A 26,670-nucleotide genomic window follows, 5' to 3' on the forward strand; every position below is an offset into this window, starting at 1 on the left:
TAAAAGGGTTAAAAATAAACCCCGGAGGCCGGATTTCTTTCCTGGACTCTCAGTACCTGCACTTATAAGGAAGTGACTCCACTCGGCAGCACCAGATTATTTGTTGCTAACTGACAACAGGCGTGTGGAGTCTTAAAGCATGAGACTCTTAGTGTTATCGTGCCTTCTGGCAGGCTGCCTGGCTCAGAAGCCTCAACCATGCTGTAAGTATAATAACAGGGGAGAGAAAAGTCATTGTTTTTGTAGGATTTCTTAGCTCCTATGTATTATGCTTTTTAAAGCTTTCATTATATTCTAGAATATTTATACTGTTACTGACTTACACAGTGATCAGGCTAATTTAATGCTGTTTTATTGTGTCAAATGTGTGTTTTCGATAAATAATGCAGTGTTACTATTTCACACATCTTCCTCCATAACACAGCAAGCCCTCCTCTTCTGAGCGGAGCCCTCACTGTGGTGAGTGTTTATTATGCTATATGAGCATCATAAAGCAGGACCTAAGTAAAATGACTGAGCAGGATTACAGAGTGTGAAAGAGGGCAGCCCAGTTGGCAGAAGAAAATGTTGGCATGAAACATTTCTGCAAACAGCAGTTACATTACATTTACAGTGTCATACGTCAGCATTTCTAAAGGGATTGTGCAACAAAAAGCAGGTGTTTTTTCTTAGATAGCCATCGCTGCGCTTCCAGTGGGGATTGTGCAACTAAAACATAATCAACCACATATCTATGGAGGACCATACCTGTTACTGAAGCATAGCATTAGCTCAGGCAGGACACAATGTTAAGCTCAGCTCACACCCCAGCTACATCAGCTGATCTCAAGCAGCCCAATCAAGTGATGGATGATTGATGGAAGGAGTCAGCTGACAGATCACATAATTCCTTTCTATGCAACTAATTGGCAAATCTCATTCAAGGTGCCCTATTTCAACTGCTCTGGCCTGCCTAGTTGCTGCTTCCTCTGCAAGCTGCTTTGCAATCTGCCTTCACCCCAGCTCCTTTTCATTTTGTGTCTGACTTGTCAATGTCATTTCTGTTTGTCTTTGATGCATGTTCTGTGCTGTTCTTGGGGGGTCTTTGCGGTTTGCTCTCAATGCATTAGGCATTCCTTGTATGCGCATGGAAGGGCATGGAGGTTTGCTCTCTCTGCTTTAAGGCTTTCCACGTAGGCACATGGAAGGAGGAAAAGGTGTGCTCTCTGCGCCTTAGGCTTTCTGCGTAGGCACAAGGACCGGCAGAGAGGCCCCAGAGCAGAGCCATACAGCCACATATACTGCAAATGCAAATAAAGTTTTCTTTGACTAAAGTGGTCCTGACTGAAATAGTAATAAACCATTTAATTAATTAATAACTAATTGTATAGTCAATCATAATTGTTTTAATTAATTCATCAATCGAAATAAATAGACTGAATTACAGTAATTCATTATTAGATATTCTATTGGCGATAAAATGAAGAAATATGATGACATTTTACAAATGGAATATAAGTCCATCAATAAACATTTCAATTTAAAAAAGGGATTAAGCAAAGCAACATTAAACAAAAAATAAGTACATTATTTGAATATCATTGATTAATTGATTAATGAATTAATTAATTATGGAATTTAAAATTCTATTTGAAAATGCGATTTTAAAAAAGAAATAGATTTACAAATTGAATTAAGAAAACAGTTTTTAATTAGGCATTGAAAGAGGCCAATTTCATTTCACCATTTGTATTTCTATTTCCCTGCTCCTTTTCTTTTTCCTGTTAATCATTTGATTTACTTACTTACTCAGTTAGCTTCTCCTTTTAGCATCCCCATTTAGCATTTCCATGACACTCTGGGACTTGCTCTTGTTAAACAAGGAAAACAATGCATGGGATGTAACACACTCTCTCATTGACTCATATATAACATTAAGGTGGGAAGGAAAAGGTGGTTCATTAGAGAAAGAATTAATATTTCATTTGTAAAATATTTCTATAATTCCTCTTTTTATCATCTGATAATGAATTACTTTGTAATTTAGTCTTACATTACATTATAAATTATTAATTATAAATTATTAAATTGACTTGTAAACAAATTTATTAATAACAATTGCTTTCTGCGTGACGTTATCAATTAATTAAATACTTTGTTATCATTTCCGTGACACTTGTGGTCCTCCATACAAATAAACCACAGCGTCATTGAAACCTAAAGTTTCAACGTATCCTCTACATAGTAATGTACAAATGTTACATATCCGTGGTTCATAGAAATGTACAATGCCAAAGTTTATTCTGGTGATTTGGTTGGAGAGAGAGATGTGAACTCACTTACATGGTCTTTCTCCAGTCCACACAGAATGAAAAGCTGTGGACTTATGCCCAATACCTGTATGATGCACTGGGACAACGGATCCGGCTCATGGAGGTTGGCACTTACGAGAATAAGTCATTCACCTATGATGCTCTGCTGCTCTTCAAACAGGTGAGCAAAGCAATGACACGAATGTCCTAAATATTTATTTTATTGTACAGTCACTCCTGATCACAAGTGAAAACCAAAAGAGATATCATCTTATTAAGTAGAAGCACAGAGATCTGCTCCTAAAGATTATTCCAGCAAGAGTGTACTCAGGTAGTGAGGAGTATAAATTACAGAAAATTGTAAGGAATTTATAAAATCTGATTCAGAGTATGTTATTTATCTTTAATTTCAATTAAGTTGTCTTTAGTATACGCTCCTCACTCAACAAAGAAGAGTTTTAAATTATTGTGGTAGTACAACCTGTATGTTGACCTTGCGAATGATAGCTATATATACATGAGTGGTCCTTTGGTTATGACATCAATAAAACCATAAACCGACAAAGTTATTTGATTGGACAAGAGGCATTCCACGAGTGCTGAGAGTACAGCTGCACTGGGACTATGCATGTATCACTCTGTTTTGCAGGTGTTAATTACATTTACCATTAATTAGCCGACATTAACGGTCATTGTACGAATGATTAACCTGCAAAGATGAAGATATGTCCACAAACAGCATTTGAATTACATAATGAATGGTTGTCAGAAGAGGACGAGGGGAAGGAAAGAAGCCTGGATACTTCACTGCATCCCTCTAGGTCTGCTCATATGACATCAGCCAGTGTCACAACATACTATCTAATGACGCTTTTTATTCATGGGAATCACACATGCCATCAAAGTGACATTTAAAGAAATCAAACATGAGGGAAACATATGGAAGACTATTAGAGAAAGGGAAATGAAAAGGCAAAAGCCATCTGGGCTGCAGTGCGGCACTGCATACACATAAATGTACATGATACAAAATAATTGTCCTATGCTAACATGTTATGTGTTGCTTGGCAACAGTCCAGACCCAGTTCAGTTGTGGAACTATTTGTGTTCGCAGAGCCAAAAAAATATCAAACATCACAACGTGTTATCACTGATTACCGTTGAACTAATAAATAGCGTTTGTAGAACTGTTTTATAAAAGAAATATTACACCTGAAGAAATGCCTCTTATCCTGTCAAATTACAAGCTTGAAATTGTATAATAGCCTATTTTTTATCAGCTTGTCCTACAGTAATCGCAATTAAAAAGTATTAAAACCCTAACACTTTCCTGCAATTTGTGTTTTCTCATGTATTTTTACATGCTAAAAGACAGCCCGAATGCCATGTATTGGTGTTTTATCCAATCACTGCAAATTAAAGAAGGTGTAAAAGTCAAGTGTCAAAGAAAGAAATGCCAAAGGAATCAAAAAAGCATCAGTCATCCCTATCCCATTACTTTTATCCATCAGGCTACCATGTATGAGATTAATGAGCATGATCGGACCTGTAAGAAAAAGCCTCTGAAGGCAGACTTCCAGCCTTGGGCAATCCCAAAAGATGCATCTCTGCTGGGCCAGGCTGTTTTGGGCAGCTCCTCTGGACCCGGACAAGGACTGTTGGTCAACACTTGGACGGGAGATCTGCCCGAAAAAACAGGTAAATGAGTACGCAATGATCTAAACTGTCTATTCAGCCATCCCAGTTTAACACATTTATTTTTCATCTCTGACTTTACAGGGAAGTACATGACTACAGTCACTGAATTTGGATGCATTCCTGTCAGCACTGTGTACCACACTGACCAGTATGGATGGGTGGTAACGAGGTTAGTTTACATTAACATCAACACTGTGTAAATCACTCTGTAGGGCAGAAGGGACAAGTGTGATGGTGACAGTCCAGATATAGACTTTTGAAAATCAGAAATATTTGCATTTGGCTAAGTGATCTTGATGTCACTTTGTGTTCACTAGCTTATTCAACAACATCGTCGGGATGTCAGACCCCAGTAAGCTCAACCCTCCAGACTTCTGCCGGGATTCAGAGATGCAGGCTGACAGTGAAGAGGAACCGGTAGACTTCCTCAGCTTGTTCCTCCGCAAGAATTGAGGGTTCCCTTAAACTGATGTCTCAAACTGTCTTTGAGATTTGAAATACAACAAGTGGAGTTACTCATAACTTTTTTTAATGTGGAATACATCACATTTATTCCTGCTAAGAATGTGTCATTCTTAGCATTGTGAGCGTCTCAGACAAAATTCAGCAGAATTTGACATATTTTCATTTCCTTTTTTTTCTTTTCTTCTCTTTTTTTTTATATTTCTGTCTTAAAGCTGAACTTATAAATGTTTTCATACTGACAATTGATTTTGAAAAAAAACTCCTTCTTTCTATCAATGTGCTGAAGTGTGACCACATCATTTTAATCAGTAAAAAACAAATGCATATATTTCACCTTGTCTCCGTTTGTAACGACAACATACAATATTCAGCATTGTAATACTTTTTTTTTGGGGGGGGGGGGCGGGGGGGGATTTGTAACAGGAATTTAAAAGTTCACAGAATCCACACCTTTTCTACTATAAATTGTCCAGTGACAGCAGGAAAATTAAGATGACTGTACTGGTTCAGATGACAACATTGCCGCACTTCTAAAAAATTTATTAGGACAAAATCTGGTTCAAACATATCTTTGTGATCAGAGAAAGTATTGTTTAATTCTTGAAACCAAATTCCCCACTCCAAAAGTTGACAAAGTGTTCAATATTACGGTAGAATTCCTAGGGCAAGTTGAAATTTCTTTAACAGGATAAACCCCTTGAGATGTGACATCTCGTTTGCGAGGGGGTCCCAGTTTACTTTTAATTTTTAGTTTTTAAAACCAATTTAGATGTGATAAGGTTGTTGTCAAATGATACAATTAACTGGTTGCCATATGGCAATTATATGCGAATATGGAAATGATCTGTGAGTATTCAACCTTTTGGACTGTAACCCAGAGGGCTACCAACACCAAGGGACACCAGGACAGTTGACCAGGCCCTGGGTCAAGGGAGGGATCAAGAAGGCCCTGTATAACCTGCTGGAATAATTTGTCAAAAACACATGGGGGCCTTTGGAGATTATCTTGTCCTGGTCATTAGCAAGACACACAACGGGCCTGGTAAGCCATATAAATTGTTAGATTAATTAAAATAGGAAAAAAAATTAGTTTTACGGGACCCTCCACGATTGCCCATTTTTTCCATATGGCAACACTTTACCAACTACCTCCCTTTGAAATATTTTTTTCTTAATACCTACGTGCTGGCAATAGCCGTGGCCCGAGTTATTATGTTTTCAAATTGTTCTTCCTCCCTTCCATTCTCCATCAGTACATCTGTCTGTCCCATTGTTGCAAAAGTGATATCTCAAGACGCCTAGAGATAGAAATGGTGGTCAAATATCAAAGGTCAAGGTCACTGTGACCTCATCTGTCTCATTCTTGTGAATGTGATATCACTTTGAGGGAAATTCTTTCAAACTGGCATGAACATCCACTTGGACTTCAGGATGAACTGATTAGACTTTGGTGGTCAAAGGTCAAGGTCACTGTGACCTTAAATCTGTATCATTCTTGTGAACGCCATAGTTCCAGAAGGCCTCAAGGAAAATTTTCTCAAATTTGGCACAAACATCCATTTGGACTCAAGGATGAACTGTTTAGAATTAGGTGGCCAAAGGTCCCTATGACCATACAAAATGTGTTTTTTGGCCATAACTCAAAAATTCATACGCTAATTGATACATGAATGTCTAATAGGATAAAATTATTAAGTACTGACACTTTATATGCAAAAGGTCAAAGGTCAGCTTCACTGCAACATTATAATGTTCATCAGAAACCCTTTCCTAGCCATTACTCAACGCCATAACTCAGGAACAGAGGGGGACACAAAAAGCAAAAAACATTAAATATTTCTATCATGTTTAAGTGATAAGTCGTGCAATAGCAGGTTAAAGATTTACATATAGAGTACATTCTTTGCCTTAATTTGCTGCCTCAAAAAGAGATAGCAAAGGACTGAAAAAAGAGAGAAGATCACATGACATAAACATCTCAGGCCAGATTCAAACAGAACATCTGATAAAATCTGTGCCAGCTGAGTCACGGAAACATCCCACATGTTATTACTAATGGTGTTTTATTTTGACAGGACAGGTGTATGAGCTACTGAAGACAAAACAAAACCTGGCAGTGGGTGTGACTGGGAGCCTCACCAGCTGGTTTATGAGGAAGTGAGCACTCTGAAGCTGCAGCATTTTTGCATCTGTGTGTGCAGAGGAATCTACCATCAGACAACATGAGAGCCCTCGTCCTGTTTGTGTGCTTGACAGTGGGCTGCCTCGCTCAGAGGCCACAGCCATGCAGTAAGTACAAACACAACAGATGTTGAGTTAATTCGTATATATCTAGTTTTCTTCTGAATGGTGATTATGATTTTGTTAGTCGGTTTAGTATTTATGAGGAAGTAATACGACTATGTTAAAAGCTTCACACAGTCGTGATGTAAATGCTTCATTTTTTAAAAAAGTTTAATCTTAACAGCATCTCCACCACTGCTGACTGGAAGGCTCTATGTGGTAAGTTTTTATCTCCTTCCACATGTAATTATGCAACAGCGTAAATCTTAAATTTTATTCACCTTACTATTATTCGAAAGAAGTATTGCAATGCTCGTTGCAATAAGAAAACTTTCAATAAAATTTCTGTCTTTTTCCAAGTCCACCCAAAGTGAGAATCTGATGGCATATGCCAGGTACAGCTATGACGCACTAGGAAAGCGCATCCGTCTATCAGAATGTGGAACTTACAAGAACAAGACCTTCCACTTTGATGTACTTTTACTTTACGAACAGGTAATGACAACATAGCAGTAACATTTACATTACTAGATGCCATGCCCAACACAAATTGCTGCATAATGCCATACTGTCCTCCAGGCTGTCATGTACAAGATTAACTACAGGAACCAAACATGCTGCAAGAAACCACTGAGTGTAGAGTTCCACCCGCTAGCCATCCCAAAGAATGCTTCCCTGATGGGGCAGACTGTGACAGGCAGCTCATCTGGTCCAGGACAGGGGTTGCTGGTCAACAACTGGTGGGGAGAGCTGCAGACGAAGAGGGGACCAGGTAGAGTAAGACCGAAGTAAACTTGAGGAAATATGGATGTCATGTGGTGTACTGTAGCACATGACTTTCTGTGGTCTTTCAGTGTAATAGCTGCCTTCCTGTTTTATGCTTGTGAACCTGCTTGTCTAGTTGTGCTGCCTCAGCTCTCTTTGACCCACCTCTGTTTCTGCAGCAAAGTACATCAGCACCGTCACAGAGTTTGGATGCATTCCTGTCAGCACTCTGTTTCATACCAATAAAAACGGATGGGTCGTGACAGGGTCAGTGCATGCACATCACATGACAACTTTTAGTTTCCTCTTATGTTGAGTCAAAATGTTTGGTGTGTGAGAGATTTCCAATGCCCAACCCTTCTGGAAAACTTCCATCTACAAGAAAAAACTTAAAAACAAAACTGTAAAAATATATAGAACACATTATGTTATCTTATGTGTGCCTTCTCCCAAACATAACAGAACTAGATGACCACTCAACTTGTGGTGCTCAGAGTGCCAAAAAAAACAAAAAAAAAAACATTTTTTGGTTCAGTACAAGAAAATAGTTCCTACATGAATCTGTTCAAAGCCAGGTCTGTGGATTATCTTGAGTAACCAGGTCATGATTTCTGGAAAGAGACATTACTGTTGAGTTTTTCAAATGTGTTTTTTGGGGCTTTGAGTTTCATTATATTGGAGAGAAGGCAGACATCTCTAGGGCCGATATCTCCAACACTCTGTAACTCACATTGTAAAAACAATGTAGACTGATAAACAGCACCACAGGTAGTAGGAAAAATATTTAGTTTTGATTTTAGGGTGAACTGTCCCTTTAAAGAAATAGTCCAGCAATTTGGGAAATGGGCTTATCACCTTTCTTGCCTGGAATTAGATGAGAAGACTGATACAACAAGCTAGGAGATGATTAGCATAGCAACAACAATTTGTGGTTTTATGAGGGGTTATGTGTTGGACTGAGCTGAGCTAACTTGGCTACGGCTCTTGATAACCTGAATCCCCTGACCCCCTAGCCTCTGTGTTCCCGATTTCAGTAAACTACAGTAGCAGCATCATCTTTCTTTCGTCTGAATGATTTCATCATGGGTTCTTCCTGTTTTCCACCTTCAGCTTCTTCAACAACGTCGTGGGACTGACAGACCCTCAACGGCTCATCCCTCCACATTTTTGTGATGGCGCCCAGCTGGAGAAAGAGGATGGTGAGGATCCAGCGACCTTCTTCAGCTTGTTTTAAAATGTTACATTTTCAAAAATGTAATGCACTGTGATGGTCATTACTGTGTATGACTATTTGCACTGTATTATTTCTTTTTTTTTTTTAGTTGCAGTCATTGGTGTCATAGCATTCGTGAGGGTAATGTCATTATTCAGTCAGTTTTGATTAATACAAGCAACAGAGTGAGGGTCCCTACCTCACAAATCATTTACTGCAAATACAGGGTAAGGGAGGAATTATATGTACAATATAATTTCACTTGTAATCTAACATTAGAAAACATAATATCACAAGGTGAATGTCAAATGTTTCACTTATTGAGTTTTTTTCTTGTTTGTTTATTTTTGCCAGATATTAAAATCTGTTTAATGAGATTGTTTCTTCTTTCATTAAAATCTAACCAGACAGCATAATATCTCTGAGAGTTCAAATAGAGCTTCAAGGTGAGCATCATACGGACACTATGAGCAACACCAACACCAATTTGAGGCTCATTTTAACCCATGTTTTATGTACAAAAATGATGTTCATTTCAAACATTGTAAACATCACTGCCCACATACTTCCATGCGTCCTTTATGTTGGCATAGATACATTCACTAAATGGCACTAGAGGGCAGAGTCAAAGGTTTCTGAGAACAACAAACATGGTGATGGTGGGGGAGGTCATAATAATGTCCGTTTTAATGGAGGCAGCATTGTAGACAGCAGTAGTCTGTGAGGCCATTAAATACATCGCAACATGTGGACGGAGAATTCTCTTCAATATATTACCAATTTTTTTCTGTGACACCATTTTTCGAATGTCTCTCATTACATTCTATGGTCATGTCTAACTTGGAAAACACTAAACTGTCATGATTTGCAGGGGTGCTCCTCCATTTTATAACGGACACCTGTTACATAAATGTCACTCATGACCCAGAGATGACATTAGGCCTAATGCCTCACCATGACATACATTATTGTTTCATGTTGCAAAACTATTTGATTCAGCTATTTGGACAAGATATTTGTAAATTATTATTTTATTGTAATATATTGTACAAATATTAAATGCATGGCTCTGTTATAACGGCACAATATTATTGAATAAGGACATTTTTATTGTGCACATATGAGTTTGAAACTATGAAATGAGTGTGATGTTGCGCCAGTGCTCTTGTAAAAAAAATGATTTAAGCTACATTTAAAGAGAGAACAGATTTTGAGAATATGTCTAAAGATACTTAGACAATTAACAGCTTAATGCCAGTTAAACGCCTGCGTTAAACATCTCTTTTACTAGCCCGGTGTGGCTACACATTTTGACAAATAAAGCTTGTCTCATGTAGACGCCTGGTCTTATTGCCAATCAGTTCATATTCACAGAAGTTCTTTGGAAACCATGAGCACCAAAGAAGACAGTAATTCATTCAGATTTATCAGCCTGGTAAAAAAAAGAGTGACAAAGTGGTGACTTCCTACCTCTGTAGCTGTCATATAGTCAAAATATGTGTCCATTCCTCAATTACCCAGTAAGTTATTTATATTTCTTTAGTCCGTAAAGGTCCACTGGTCAAAGGAATTAAAAGGGTTTTTCATAAAAATTAATCCAAGTTGTGAATATTGGATAAAGTGGTGCTGTGTCAGTATGCCTGGTGCTGTTATCTGCAGGTGCCTTGAAACGAAGCCAAATGCTTATACAAGTAATATTCATACTGGTTAAAGTAAACACTTTGATCATATTTCCCATCTTTGCTGAGCAACACTATTGTAGGAAAGGAATTAAAGGTCAGTCCCATATAGACGCCTGTGGAGTTCAGTGATTTAAGCAAATAATAGCCCGGGCTACTAATTGAATTTTTTTTTTTTTTTTTTTTTATACTTTTACTCATTACTTTACACCTTGTTTTACTCATAGCATGCCTCTTTTGTTTCCTACAATTCCTCAGCTGTGTTTTTAAAGGCAATATACTCAGACAAACACAAGAGGGCAGTGTTGCCCTTCTGTTCCTTCACAGGTACTAAAGCGCTCAATTTACCTGCAAATGAAAAATATGGCAAGTGCTCATATAGTCATTCATCTCTCAAAAGATACAATAGCACAGTGATGATCATGTGAATGGATATTTTTAGTTGAGCTGATAAATTCTGACTGAAATTGCTGAGAGTAGGAGATGGCTTCTGAATGTTAACGCAAAAGCCCTGATGCTACATTATGCTATCCCCTAAAGAAATTTAGCCTAATATAACAGAGTAAATACTCTTCTGTTGGCCTAATTTTCAGTTGAGAGTATTGAACAACACATTTACTTGGTATTGTTGTTCCTTGATTTGCTTCTTTGCACATGATGTCATACACCAGTGCACTTTCTAGATGGAGGGCAGGCAACTGGAGGCAAACACTACCAGCACGATGATGGGGTTGACTACCCACTTGAGCAAACACTGGGTTATGTTGTGTTTTGCCTGTGGTGCTCTGTTGTGTGCTGGTGTTATGTGCAATACATGGGAGGCTCATGTGCAATACTGTTATGTGTAGTATGTGTTTTTATGTTCTTATGGTGTATGCTTTTCATTTCTTCTGGACTATTATTGTGAGACAGCAATACTTGGGCAGCTCCTGACTTAGTGTGAGACAAATTTTGCTACGGGGTCTCTGATCTTGTACATACATCCTGGACATTGCTGTACCATAGCTGCAGTTATTATCTTTACTGAAGTTTAAGATATTTTTGACATATACTGTACTCGACTCTGGGTCTGTTCAGGGTATCATATGGCTAACAAGATGAGGCGAAAGGTGTTTTTCACATAGCCTACTTTGTACAGCAAAATGTGGCTGCTACAATATTGCATTTTAGGAAGGTGCAGGAAATAAAATATCCTAATTAACATGCCACTGCTAGTGAAGACGTTGCCATTTACCAGTGGATGCAAGGACACACATGCTATGTAAATATGTGTTTCCATTACACTTGTCTTTGTAAACTTGTAAACTTTTGCATTAAATATGTAAAGACATAGAGGACAAAAGAAAGGGAATTGAAAAAAAAGTCAACAGTGTATATTTTAAAATGTTAAATTACTTTAATAAAATGATAGCACAAAGCATTTGTTTTTAAAGCACATCCTACACTATAACAATATTCTCGGTACGGAAAGAAAGCTAGCTACTGAAAGTGTTTTCTAAATGTTAGGGCATAATGTTTTAACAATGTTACAAAAACATTTTAATAATGGTACCGCCAAACATTTGTACAATGTTTTTGAAGCATGTTAGCCTACGATAAAATAAATCTGGGAACGTTAAAAAAACCTACAACTGATAACATTTTAAGAATGTTAGGTCATAATGTTCTAATCAAAAACATTTTAAGACAGATATCACCAAACATATTTAGGTTGTTTGTAGAGAACGTTACCCTACCTTTAAGGAGAACAATCTGGAAACTGAAAGAAAACGTCCCGCTGAAACATTACCAGAACATTGCACCGTAACATTCTCAATGTGTTTTAGGAACCAAAAATGTACCAATTTTTTTATGGATCACATCCAATATGAGTTTCAATTTTCTGGCCTGCTGCCTGCCTTTCCTCTATATTCAATTCGCACAGTATGTAGATTTATCACTTCCTGCCTTCGGACTGGGTTTTGAGTGTCATAAGAGTCACACAATTGGAAACAAGCAGCAGAGCAGCCCAAATTATTATGGCATGGATTCAAATTTAGCAGATTTGTCAGCTAAACATTAATTCTGTGAACTTTATTCCAGCATAGTTTAACAAAAACAGGTTTCAAGATTGGTAAAGTCCTACCCTACCTATGTTATGTAACTGAAAAATAGTAACATCAGACAATTTTGCCTCTTTTTAGATGGCATGAAGGAAAATGAGTCATTCACATTTGTTGTGTTATAGTTTGAGAATGATGAAATGATTTTTGTCCTTGGCAAATATCATGTTTTTTTGTTTTGTTTTTAATTTCGTGGATTTTTTTCCAAATAATGTACAGATTTTAAGGTATTCTATTATCACAAACAGCTTGAAAAATAGTGCACATGGCTACCATCAATGAGGGAAAAGTCTCCTATGGTGGCATGCCCCTGGGCCCCCCTAGGTTTTGGTTGAGCCCCAGATGTTTACAACCTCCGGCTCTGCCCGTGCTCAACATCATTACATTCCATTAAAATATTTCACACAGCTGCTACAAAAGTGTACTACAGAGAATCCCCATTCACCAAAGGTGTCAGATAAACAGAAGCAAAGTTGGACTTTAGTTTCAGAGCTCAGTTTTCTTCCTTTTCTTTTTTTCTCCTTGTGGAAGACTTTCCCATCGGGCTGCTCTCTCCACTTCAGGGTGACTCCACTCATTCCTTTCTCCTTCAGCCTGTCCTGGAGCTGGGAAACACAGACGGTTGCCATTTTGAAACATCAATCCACAATGTTTGTTGAAGCTTGTGTGGCCAGGGTGGATTTTGGGAGACTCACCTTTTTTAGGATGTTTGCTTTCACAGCAGGGTCATTCAGATCCACAGAGGGGTCGTCTGGCTCGATCCTCAGCTTTACCACCTGTCTCATTACTGGTGCTTGGATACAGAGAAAAAAAAACATGTTTGGAATTATCTTTGTGACACCAAACTCATCCATCATACATATCTGAGTACAGTGTAACACTTATTCTAATGTAATGCTCTCTCTTCCACTGAAGGACAGTAAACCACTCACGAGGTGGAGGGACGCTGTAGCAGACAAATGGAAATCTAGATTCACAGTGCCTCAGCTTTCCTGATTTCTGCTGAGCTGTACCACATATGACGCTCGTCGAGCTAATGTCGATTGAACCTGTGGACAAGAAGCTAAATGTGTAGCCACTCCCATCTGACCAGTACATGTTGGGATCTCTGGACAAACCAATCCACACCCAGGCATCACTCGGCACCAAGTTGTGGATCTCCTGGTTCTCAGTGTCGCTCCTCACAGTGGCCAGATCTATGAAGTTCTCCCTGCAGTGCCTCTGAGCATCGGACCAATTCATTCCATTCGGGACTAAAACAAACTGAGGCTCCAGCTGTGTTCCTGCAGTCAGGGTTTGGGGAAGATTTGTTAATTTCACATAATGAATTCCAAATCAATTTCTTTTCAACATTGACATGTGCCTCCCTATATTCTTACCTCTGTAACAGATAAATGGGTAGGATATTGAGCATGAATCATCCCACCACCCTCCGGCGCTTCCAATGTTCACACAGAATTGATGGAATGAGCTAAAGTCTGGTTCATTGTCAATACGGTTTTGCCAGTTCCTATATTCCGCTCCACTCCCTCTGTAGCCGTCTGACCACCTCCAGTCAACTACACTGTACAGACCAATCCAGACGTCAGAGTTGTAGCCAGAAGATGAAACTGTGTCGGCAAGTTGGTTAATTTCTTCAGTGTTCTGAATGGTGGCCAGGTCTGTGTGTTTCTCCCTGCAGTAGGCCTGAGCTTCAGTCCAAGTCTTTGGATCAGCAACATAGTGGTACTGACGGAGAAGGCATGAGGAGATGTGCCAGCCTGTGAGGGGAACAAGTGTTTGTTAAAGGTTTCTGTCTCCCAACACATTTGAACTCCCAAATTATGCCCACCATTCATCATTCATTCATCTAAATATGCTTCATAAGGGTGAATTCTTCTTCTTCTTCTTCTTCCTTCTTCTTCCTTCTTCTTCTTCTTCTTCTTCTTCTTCTTCTTCTTCTTCTTCTTCTTCTTCTTCTTCTTCTTCTTCTTCTTCTTCTTCTTCTTCTTCTTTCGGCTGTCCCCTTTAGAGGTCGCCACAGCGAATCATCTGCCTCAATCTAACCCTATCCTCTGCATCCTCTTCTCTCACACCAACTGACTTCATATCCTCTTTCACAACATCCATAAATCTCCTCTTTGGTCTTCCTCTAGGCCTCTTGCCTGGCAGTTCCAACCTCACCATCCTTCAACCGATATATTCACTATCGCTCCTCTGAACATGTCCAAACCATCTCAGTCTGGCCTCTCTGACTTTATCTCCAAAACATCTAACATGAGCTGTCCCTCTGATTCTGTACTCATTCCTGATCCTATCTATCCTCGTCACTCCCAAAGAGAACCTCAACATCTTCATCTCTGCTACCTCCAGCTCTGCTTCCTGTCTTTTCCTCAGTGCCACTGTCTCCAAACCAAACATCGCTGGTCTCACCACCGTCTTGTACACTTTTCCTTTTAATCTTGCTGGTAGTCTTCGATCACACATCACACCTGACACTTTTCTCCACCCATTCCAACCTGCTTGCACACGTTTCTTCACCTATTTTCCACACTCTCCGTTGCTCTGGACTGTTGACCTTAAGTATTTAAAATCCTCCACCTTCTTTATTTCTACTCCCTGTTACCTCACTATTCCACTTGGGTCCTTCTCATTCACACACATATATTCTGTCTTGCTACGACCTTACCTTACCTTCATTCCTCTCATTTCCAGGGCATACCTCCACCATCTGTCAACCTGTCCATCACCATAGCAAACAAGAAGGGGTTCAGAGCTGATCCTTGATTGGATGACCTTAAGCTCCTCTGTCACACCTACAGCACACCTCACCACTGTCCTCGCATAAATGTCCTGCATCACTCTAACATGCTTCTCTGCCACTCCAGACTTCCTCATACAATACCATAGCTCCTCTCTCGGCACGCTGTCATATGCTTTCTCTAGATCTACAAAGACACAATGCAGTTCTCTCTCTGACCTTCTCTGTACTTCTCCATCAACATCCTCAAAGCAAATACTGCATCTGTAGTACTTTTTCTTGGCATGAAACCATACTGCTGCTCATAGATGCTCACGTCTGCTCTTAGTCTCAACTCTCAACTCTCAACTCAACTTTATTTATAAAGCGCTTTAAAACAACCACAGCTGAAACAAAGTTCTGTACATAGGAGGTCATAAAACAACAAAACAGTGAGATAATAAAAAGCAGTTAAAACAAAAAACAATAAAAACAACAAACAAATAAAAACAGAGCGAGGTCTCATGCTGGGTTAAAAGCCAGTGAGTAAAAGTGGGTTTTAAGGTGGGTTTTAAAAACAGACAGTGAGGAGGCCTGTCTGATGTGCAGAGGTAGATTATTCCACATTTTTGGAGCAGCAACGGAGAATGCACGGTCTCCTCTAAGCGTTCGCTTAGACCTCGGTACCTCAAGGAGCAGCTGATCAGCTGACCTGAGGCACCGGGCAGGGGCGTAGGGGTGAAGAAGCTCAGAGAGGTAGGGCGGGGTGAGGCCATTTAAAGATTTAAAAACAAATAAAAGGATCTTAAAATGAACTCTAAAGTGCACAGGCAGCCAGTGGAGGGAGGCCAGGATGGGTGTAATGTGCTCTCTCATTCGTACTCCAGTTAGCAGACGAGCGGCAGCATTCTGGACTAACTGGAGACGTGCAAGGGAGGACTGGCTAACTCCAAAATAAAGTGCATTACAGCAATCCAGCCGAGATGTAATGAAGGCATGGATTACTGCTTCAAAGTGCTGATGTGCAAGAAAAGGTTTCACCTTCGCAAGCTGCCTGAGGTGAAAGAAACTCGACTTTACAACTGCACTAATTTGACGGTCCAATTTAAAATCACTGTCCATCTTAAAACCCAAGTTAGTAACAGTAGACTTTGCATAAACTGCCAAAGGACCCAGATCAACAGGGGAGGAAACACCGCTGGGGCCAAACACCATCACCTCTGTTTTTTTCTCATTAAAATTTAAAAAGTTTAGGGCCATCCAGGCTTTGATATCTTCAAGACATGACAGCAGGGGTTTGAGGGAAAAGGCATGGCTTTTACTCAGGGGGACATATATCTGGCTATCATCAGCATAGCAATGAAAAGCAACACCATGCTTTCTGAGGATAGACCCTAGGGGAAGCATATACAGGGAGAAAAGCAGGGGTCCTAAAATTGAACCCTGTGGGACCCCATATAAAAGCGGAGCGGAGGAGGATTCACACGCACCAAGACCAACACACATAGTCCTGTCGGCTAAGTAGGACCTGAACCAGTCCAGGGCGCTACCACCAATGCCCACTAGCTGCTGCAGACGTTTTAACAAAATGTTGTGGTCTACAGTGTCAAAGGCAGCCGTCAAGTCGAGCAGGACAAGAACAACATAGTTGCCACTATCATTTGCCGTTAAAATGTCATTAAAAACTTTTAAAAGGGCAGTTTCCGTGCTATGCAAAGTTTTAAAACCAGACTGAAAAACCTCCACAATATTGTGTTCATCAAGGAAAGTTTTTAGTTGTGCATAGACAATTTTCTCCAGGATTTTAGAAATAAAAGGCAACTTGGAGATGGGCCTGAAATCTGCTAAAACAGTGCTATCTAAGCCAGGCTTATTCAGCAAAGGTTGTACTACTGCATGTTTGAAGCTTACTGGGACAACACCAGAGGACAGGCTGCTATTTAAGATGGTCAGAACCGACTGCCCTATAGTAGAGAAAACTTCTTTAAAGAAGTGGGGAGGGAGCACATCACGAGGGGAACCTGATGGTTTAATATGGGCCACCACATTCTCTAACAGTGACAGAGTCACAGGTTCAAATCTGTTGAACACAGCTGGGCAAGAAACAAAGACAGAGGGGTCAAAGGTGGGTGGAGAAATGAGAGCTCTTGTGGACACAACCTTATCAATGAAAAAGTGCAGAAAACTATTACACACATCAATGGATGTTTCCAAACATACAGGCTGTGGGACATTCAAAACAGAGTCAATTGTTCTGAACAGTACATGAGGGTTCTTACAGTTTTCTGTGATCATGTTTGACAGATACTCTCTTTTGGACTCTTTGACAATATTTTGATAAGAGCACCAGCGGTCCTTTAAAATTTGAAATGAAACCTGCAGCTTGTCCTTCTTCCACCTGCGTTCGGCTCTGCGACATTCCCGTCTGGCTGCACGGGTTCTGTCATTGAACCAGGGTTCGCGTCTAGCCTTAGACTGCCTGGGTTTTAGAGGAGCCACAGAGTCCATTATAGAAAGGCAGGAGGAGTTAAACCAGGAGCAGAGCTCCTCCGTATCAGCAGAGGCTGAACCAGGGCGGACACAGGCAGCAGAAAAGGCAGCAGAGAAATTACCGGCAGTGAAGGGGTTAAAAGCCCGACAGAGCCTGACAGGAGCGCGGTATTCAGCTGCCGCACAGGAGAGATCAACACTAAATAAAACTGGTGCATGGTCAGAAAACACACAGTCACCGATCTCCAAGTTGGACACAGTCAGATTATAAGAGAAAACCAAGTCTAATGTATGCCCATGCTCGTGTGTGGGACCAGACACACACTGCTTCAAACCAAAAGAGTCCACGACGTTTAAAAAGTCCTTCACCATAGGCTTATCAGGACAGCAGACATGGAGATTAAAATCGCCGACAAGAAGGACACGGGCATCACTCCCGCAAGGAAGTTTGAAAAGTCACTGATGAACTCTTTATTATATTTTGGGGGTCGGTAAATGACGGCACAGAGCACCGGGTCTGAGCGACCAACCTCGAAAACAGTCAGCTCAAAACTGGAGAAAGATGCAGGACGCTGTTTGCAATTAAAAGTTCCTTTAAAAACAGTCGCCGTTCCTCCACCTCGGCCCAGTGCCCGCGGGGAGTTAAAATAAGAGCAATCGGCCGGTAAAAGTTCAACAAGAGGGCTGCACTCACCAGCGTTGATCCACGTCTCCGTTACACAGAGGAAATCCAAATCACGGGAGTTGAATAACTCCCTCAAGATAAAAGTTTTGTTTGCCAGCGATCTGGCGTTAACCAGGCCAATTCTGGTCGGAGCTGGAGCCTGTGATCCAGCAGATCGCTGCACACGAAGCGGTGTCCTCAGGTTGTGGAGATTAATCCCACGCTGGCGGAGCCGGGCGGGGGGCGGGTAACGCAGCCGGAATAGGCTTACGTCATCCAAGCCGGTGACAGGTACCAGACAGCTGTCAATGGGATCCAGGAAGCGCCGGGGCACTGTGAAGAGATGCGATGATCCCTGTACAGTCCGGGAGTCGTACGAGGAGCGTGCCAGGCAGATCCTTAATTTTACCATCCGACCGCTCCGTTTACCGCGGCGACGAGGACGCCTCCGCCGGGAAGGCAGCGCCGAGGCCCGGAGAAGGTGAGTCGGGATTTCCGACAGGAGCGGGGGTAAAGTTTTCTGTCCACCATGATTAAAGGCACTTAGATCACTGATATTTTGTCGTAAATCCAAAAGGGTCTGGCGATCATATACCAGCAGAGACTCGATCTGAGAAGTGTCAAGGCTTAAAAACACTAAAAACACAGACAAAAGTGGGAGCAACAGATGGCGTGCCGTACACATTGGCGCCATCTTGTTTCCCGCACACACACACACACAAATAGTCTAGCTTCCACTACTCTTTCCCATAGCTTCATTGTATGGCTCATCAACTTTATCCCTCTGTAGTTGCCACAACTCTGCACGTCTCCCTTGTTCTTAAAAACAAGCACACTTCTCCATCCCACAGGCATCCTCTCACTCTCTTCGACCTTGTTGAAAAACCTAGTCAAAAACTCTACTGCCACCTCTCCTAGACGCTTCCATACCTCCACAGGTATATCATCTGGGCCAACTGCCTTTCCACTCTTCATCCTCTTCACTGCCCTCCTCACTTCATCCTTACTAATCTTTGCTACTTCCTGCTCCACAATGGTCACCTCTGATACTCTTTGTTCACTCTCATTTTCCTCATTCATCAACTCTTCAAAGTGCTTTTTCCATCTTCCCATCACACTTGTGGCACCTGTCAATACATTTCCATCTCTATCCTTAATCACCCTAACCTGCTGCACATCCTTCCCACCTCTATCTCTCTGCCTTGCCAACCTGTATAAATCAGTCTCTCCCTCCTTACTGTCCAACCCGTCATACAAGTCGTTGTACGCCCTTTGTTTGGTCTTTGCCACCTCTACCTTCACCTTACGCTGAATCTCCCTGTACTCCTGTCTACTCTCTTCAGTCCTCTCAGTGTCCCGCTTCTTCTTAGCTAACCTCTTTCTCTGTATACACTCCTGCACTTCCTCATTCCACCACCAGGTCTCCTTATCTCCTTTCCAACCAGGTGACACACCAAGTACTCTCCTACCTGTCTCTCTGATAACATTAGCTGTAGTTGTCCAGTCATTTGGGAGCATCTCCTGGCCACCCAGAGCCTGTCTCAACTCCTCCCTGAAAACCATACAACCCTCTTCCTTTTTCAGCTTCCACCACTTCGCCTCTGCTCTGCCTTTGTCCTCTTCATCTTCCTCACCACCAGAGTCATCCTACACTCCACCACTTTATGCAGTCTGGCAAACACTCTCCTTCAGATTACATCATCTACACAAGATGTAGTCCACCTGTGTGCTCCTACCTCCGCTCTTATAAATCACCCTATGTTCCTGCCTCTTCTGGAAGTATTCACTACAGCCATTTCCATCCTTTCTGCAAAGTCTGCTACCATCTGTCCTTCTGCGTTCCTATCCTGGATACCAAACCTGGTATCTGTTCTGTTCCCTGCCCCGAGATGTCCATTGAAGTCTGGACCGATCATCACTCTCTCACCTCTAGGGATATTCTGCATCACTTCATCGAACTCACTCCAGGATTTCTCCTTCTCTTCTAACTCACATCCTACCATGGCATAGGTTTTACATCAGATGCCCTTCCTGACACAACCCTCTGCATTTATCCGGGCTTGGAACCGGCCCAATGAGAACACTGGCTTGTGCCCCTTGAGCTTTGTAATACTTTAAATTTTGGACATTGCTTTATGAGAGTGAATTATCACTGTAATTTCCCAAATCCCCGATAGAGTGCAGCCTAGTTGCCAGAAGAAAATGGTGGCATTGTACATTTCTGCAAACCACGGATACATTTGTACATTTCATATCATATCAACATTTCCAAAGTGAGGTGACTTTGTCAGCTGGAGGTGAATGGGATGGTAGATGATGTGGCGCCAAAGTGAGACACCTGCCAAGCTGCAGACCACTGTTCAAGACCAACAAACAACAAAACCATTTGCAGCATCTTGACCATAGACCATGGAAAAAATACACTGGAATTCTTAATTTAGGTGGTGTTCCCCTTTAAGTAAAGGGTCTGAACACAGACCACCAGAACATTTTTTATGCCAAGAAGCCTCAGGGGTCCCAGCATAAAAATAAATATAACTCCTGATAATACACTTTTTTTGTCATAAAATAGACCAAGTACACATAATTTAAAGAAATGTTCAAAAGAATATTTTGGGGGGTAGTCTAGTCTTTTGGGTGCATTACCTTAAAGCAAAAAATGGTTCATGGGGTTAGTGGATAACGCTTAGAATAAAGGCGTTTTACATTAACATGTTTTAGCCAGCTGACAGCTTATTTTAAGAAGTTGATCACAATCAAAAAACATTTTTGAGTAGGCAGGAATTAAGATAAATAAGTTGGAATATCTTGAATAAAATTAAATTATTTGACAGCTAAATATGACCACAACTGTTGGATAAATATTAAGTTGGTTCAACTTAATTAGGTTTTTTGAGGTAAGAGCAAATCATGTTGGTTGTATTTAACCGAGTTTGTCAGATGATAAAAGACTCATATGCCAGAGCTGGAACTACTTAAAAAGATGCATATGCAAATTGTTACCTTTTTTCAGTGAACCAGTGAATTATTTTAGCGTGCAGTACCATAATGGTAAGAAATGACAAAGGAGGGTTATTGTTTAAAATGTTAGTCAAACTAAATACAACACTTGTGGAAATATTCAAAAACCTTTGACTTTAAAATGCATGCTATTTGAAATAGAAAAACAAATCAACTATTTACATAGTATTTGTTTGTCTTAACATTACCACTGTCTACCGCTGTGGAACAACCCACAGGAATGAATGCATTAAAGAGTGCAAACAAACTTAACATCAACAATTTATCAAACTAAACTATCATAACCATCATCAAAGCAATATAATGAGTTATATTTCAGTGTTTGATTATTTGTTCTTGTTTGCAGTGTCCTGGCGTATGTCTTTCCTGACATACTGTAGGTCACCACCATTTGCTGTGCTGCTGCTGGGTTGCAGTTTGTTGTCTTCCAATCTACTAAATTCTGATTCATCCTCACTAACATCAACTGGGAGTGCTAATTTTACCCTCTTCTGCTTTGAAGAGTCATATGATAATATTGCATTTGTTTTTTAAATGAAAGACAAATGTGTGTACTGTTATAGTAGACTATAAAGTGCTATAGCCTGAAATGTATTACCATTAACAATACTAAATGTATCTATGTTCATTTGTAAAGATAAAAAGAAAATTATGATGACTGTCATGCTTTTGAATGGTATATAAACCTGAATACACAGTACCAAAACAATACATGGTAGGCTTCAATAAATGTACAGTGTTGCTTCGAGGCAACATTTTCATTTTAACAATTTTCTATTACTTGATTATCAAATAAAGCATAAACAACTAAAAACCAAACTTTACTCATCTCTTTTATTGTAAATCCAATTCTTTCCAGATTGCAAAATGACAGAAAAGTTTTAAGACCATTTTTTTAGAGAGTTGATGAAGCTGAGCCATGCAAAGGATGCCCCCAAAAAGGGACTCAACATAGCCTTGAGAAAGTCATGCTAAACTATAAAGAGTGTAAATGTGTTTGTGTCTGTGGAAATGGCCAAAAATAGGTTTTGATAAAGGCAACACAGTACCAAAGAGTGTTAAAATATTTTTTCAAACTAAATAGGACAACACGTGACTTCAGTTATTATTTCAGTGTTACCATATTATAAAATAATAGGCAGTCAGACAATAACAATATCAAAGAATTCACTGACCTGAGAGAATCAAGACACCCAGCCAGATTCTTTCCATGGTGATGCTGCTCTGTGGCCTGTGTGTGTCAATGTATGGAAAAGGAAGCTCAACCAACATCATAGGCAAATCTATAGTAAGTCAACACCAGCTCCTCTACCATCTAAGTTTAAAGATCTACCACAACCTTCATGCAAAAAGCAATGTGATGGATGACTCGGTTGATGGGAATATAGACAGTGGTTTAAGTTCAGATAAAACAAAACAATGAGCTGGAATTGCGTTGGTCGAGTTGTCTGGAAATGATAAAAATGACTGTCATTTTTTTTCCTAAATAATCAAAGTAACCCCAACAATACAGCAGAACGTCACCACAGAGTTTACTGTCAGGTTTATTTTACATGTCCACAGAAGCCTGTCACAGATCCTTATGTGCTTTTCACTGATTAAGTTTACAGGAACTTTCATAACAGAATGTGTGGCTTTACAAGATCAGTGACCAGGCATACGTAAGTGTATGTGTGGGTGTATGTTTCTGTCTGTCCACAGTAATTCTCTCAAACTACTGGACCAATGAGCCTCACATTTTGTGTGCACATTTATGACTGCTACACCGCTACAAAGTAATGTATCATACCCATAGTTAGCAGAAACAGTGCCAATATTTTTTCTGGTGACTGGCTTGGGGACATATGATATAGTATGTTGAAAAAAGTCATAGCATAAGATGTCAAAAAATGGTCAAAAAGTCACAGGATACCATGTTGAAAAAGTCCCAGTATAGCATGTCGAGAAAAAAAACTATTGATAAAGCCATTCAAATAAACACAAGAAGTTTGTGCTCTAATAAAAAAAAAAAAAAAAAAAAGGGATCAGCACTCAGTGAATAATCCTCCTAAGCCCTACGATAAGCTATTATGGCAAGGCTTAACTATACAGACCCGTGAGCAGTGATAACTAACATGTCTTTGGGGTCATCGGGTGGGAACCTCCTTTCACCGGTGTTTCGTCTAGTTAGTCCCACGACACCTCCAGGAGGCTAGACAGTGATCTCTGGCGTCCCAGAGACACTCCCCTAATGCCAGGTCTCACTGCTCCCCACACTAACCGAACAACCTCCTTTACCTTACCTATACTACCACAGAGGAGGTAGACCCAGGGAAGGAAGCCTTGTTAGGCTATCACACTCCCCCACCGGGTTAGGCTGTACAGTCTACCTCCCCAGGACGAGCCCTCACAACAATGACACCTCCAGGAGGCTGGACAGTGATCTCAGCCCAAACAGCACTGCCAACTTCAACCAAGCCCAGGCTCCGTTTATGCGAGCTCCAGGCAGAAGCAATGCTGATAATACCTTTACTAGCACATTCACCATACTCTATTTCACATGCTACATAGCATAACTACAATGTAAGCTAAAGTTAAAGGAGATAAATGAACTCACAGGATCAGCAAACACACTCACTTTGCAGCATGGTCTCAAACAAAATGGATTCAAATAGGCCACTCCCACACTTAAATAACCTTCCTCTTCCTGGATTTCCTTCTTACTTACACATGGCTTTCTCAGCCCAAACAGCACTGCCATCTTCAACCAAACCCAGGCTCCATACATGCGAGCTCCAGGCAGAAGCAATGCTGATACTAGCTTTCCTGTCACATTCACCATACTCTATTTCACACACTACATAGCATAACTACAATATAAGCTAAAGTTAAAGGAGCTAACTGGACTTACAGGATCAGCAAGCACACTCACCTTGCCGCATGGCCTCAAACAAAATGGATTCCAATAGGCCACTCCCACACTTAAATGCTTCCTCTTCCTGGATTTCTCCTGACAGGAAGTGGATCTCTCCACCTGATCTCAAGGAGTTATGTGCCCTGCTTAGTAGTTCCCCCTGCTGCCCCCCAGCTGACATTATTTCTTCTGTAATAGATAAACTGGCTGCATTTAATTGCTTCATCTGACATTTCCCTCACTGTCTTCCTCAAATTCTGTCCCCGCACTCCGAGTTCCCCCAGGAGTGAGACAGTTGATCTTGCTATGAATCCCCTACACCCCACTTCCACTGGACAAATCCTAGTCTTCCATCCTCGCTGCTCAGCTTCTGCTCCTAAGTCTGCATATCTAAGCTTTTTTCTTTCATAGGCTTCTTCCACTGAGTCTTCCCAAGGAACTGTCAGCTCAATGAAATAAACTATCTGTTGACTCACTGACCACAACACTAAGTCAGGCCTCTGCCTGGTACAGACTATTTCCTGAGGAACAACAAGCTTTCCCCCTAAATCTACTTGCATTTCCCAATCACAAGCACCTTCTAGGCGGCCACACCCTTGCCTCCTCACTAACTTATCCCTTCTGTATTTCTCTCCCTCACGGACAAACTGAATTACTAAGCCCCTATCCTTAACACCTTCTGAATTCACCTGTCTTCGTTTCCCTTCGATGCCTGCAGCTAAACATTTCAACACCTGATTATGTCGCCATGTATATCGGCCTTGTGACAAGCCAACTTTACAGCCTGACAAAATATGCTTTAAAGTTGCGGTACGTGAACACAATGGGCATGATGGGTCCTCATTTACCCACAGTTTTAGGTTCTGGGGGGTTGGTAACACATCGTATGTAGCCCCTACCAGGAATCTAATACGATTCTCCTCCATACTCCACAGGTCCCTCCAACTAAGCTTCCTCTTCTCTACACTTTCCCAATTCAACCACTGTCCCTGTTTAGCCTGGGCCACTACCTTTGCACCCCTTACTATCTCTTCCTGTCTGCGTATCTGTTCTACAACCAGCTTTCTTTTATCTTTGAGGCCTGCTGTATTCCATACCGGTTTACCTGAGCCAAGCCCCAGGCCTCCCCGGCCAAACTGAACATTACCTACAATCTCTGCATGTCTAAGAGCTGCCTCTGCCTCCTGAACTGCCGATCTTGGGTTCCACTTCCTCCCCTTGGTTGGATTTGGAACCACACTCCTAACTACCACGTCCTTACTCCCAGATAACAAGAGCTCTGTCCTGACCTTGGTACATTTAAATTCCTCTGTTAAACTAGATACTGGCAGCTGAAGTATCCCTTTTCCATACAATGCAACACTACTTAGGCACCTAGGAGCGCCCAACCACTTCCTAATGTAGGAGCTAACCGACCTTTCCATTCTCTCCACAACAGATATTGGAATTTCATAAACTGACAATGGCCACATTAACCTAGGATATAGCCCAAATTGCAAACACCACAACTTCAACTTTCCTGGAAGTTCTGATTTATCTATTCTATCCAATCCTTCAGCCACATCTTTTCTAAATTTCACCACCTGTTCCTTATCATTCAACTCTACATTGTACCACCTACCTAAGCTCTTTACTGACTTTTCCCTAATTGTTGGGATGTCCTCATCATCTATGACAAACTTCCTATCACTTAACTTCCCTCTACATATCGAGATGCTTCTAGATTTACTAGGCTTGATTTTCATGCTGGCCCACTTGAGGTTCTTATTTACCTTCTCTAGTAGCCTCTTTGTACATGGCATTGTTGTGGTCACCAGTGTCATGTCATCCATGTAAGCCCTAACTGGTGGAAGATGCAACCCATTCTGCCGTCTCTCCCCACCTACCACCCACTTAGAAGCCCTGATGATTACTTCCATTGCCATAGTAAATGCTAATGGAGAAATTGTACACCCTGCCATGATGCCTATTTCTAGCCTCTGCCAACCTGTTGTGAAACCTGCTGTACTTAGACACAACCTAATATCCTGAAAATATGCTTTCACTAAGTTAACAACTACCTGTGGCACTCTGAAGTAGTCAAACGCACTCCAAATGAGGCTGTGCGGTACTGAACCAAACGCATTTGCAAGATCTAAAAATATTACATGTAGGTCCCTTTTGTTAATCTTCGCTGCCTGAATCTGGTGCCAGATCATGCTAGTATGCTCTAAACACCCTGAAAAACCTGGTATTCCTGCCTTCTGCACCGTGGTATCTATTAAGCTATTCCTTTCTAAGTAGCTAGCTAGTCTCTGCGCTACTACACTAAAGAAAATCTTCCCCTCCACATTCAAGAGAGAAATCATCCGGAATTGTTAGTTGAAAAAAATTGCAGTGTGTCAAAA

General features: G+C 40.9%; 2 protein-coding genes across 2 annotated transcripts; one reads left to right on the plus strand and one right to left on the minus strand.

Moving 5' to 3' along the window:
- The first annotated feature begins 45 nt into the window (after window positions 1-45).
- Window positions 46-9,092, plus strand: epdl1 (ependymin-like 1). The gene is made up of 13 exons (XM_078164131.1): window positions 46-203; window positions 425-459; window positions 2,338-2,472; window positions 3,803-3,989; window positions 4,071-4,158; window positions 4,307-4,439; window positions 6,174-6,180; window positions 6,609-6,743; window positions 6,922-6,956; window positions 7,098-7,232; window positions 7,317-7,509; window positions 7,682-7,769; window positions 8,613-9,092. Exons 1-13 carry the CDS (start codon window positions 140-142, stop codon window positions 8,734-8,736), a joined length of 1,359 nt encoding a protein of 452 aa, XP_078020257.1. The 5' UTR covers window positions 46-139; the 3' UTR covers window positions 8,737-9,092.
- A 2,676-nt stretch (window positions 9,093-11,768) lies between these two features.
- LOC117272677 (secretory phospholipase A2 receptor-like) lies at window positions 11,769-22,624 on the minus strand. The gene is made up of 5 exons (XM_078164826.1): window positions 22,566-22,624; window positions 13,876-14,256; window positions 13,429-13,779; window positions 13,192-13,289; window positions 11,769-13,101 (listed from the first exon to the last, which is right to left on the minus strand). The coding sequence occupies exons 1-5, from the start codon at window positions 22,600-22,602 to the stop codon at window positions 12,877-12,879; spliced, it is 1,092 nt and encodes a 363-aa protein (XP_078020952.1). The 5' UTR covers window positions 22,603-22,624; the 3' UTR covers window positions 11,769-12,876.
- Window positions 22,625-26,670: the final 4,046 nt, after the last annotated feature.

Source organism: Epinephelus lanceolatus, chromosome 22, assembly GCF_041903045.1.
Source record: "Epinephelus lanceolatus isolate andai-2023 chromosome 22, ASM4190304v1, whole genome shotgun sequence".
Classification (NCBI taxonomy): domain Eukaryota; kingdom Metazoa; phylum Chordata; class Actinopteri; order Perciformes; family Serranidae; genus Epinephelus; species Epinephelus lanceolatus.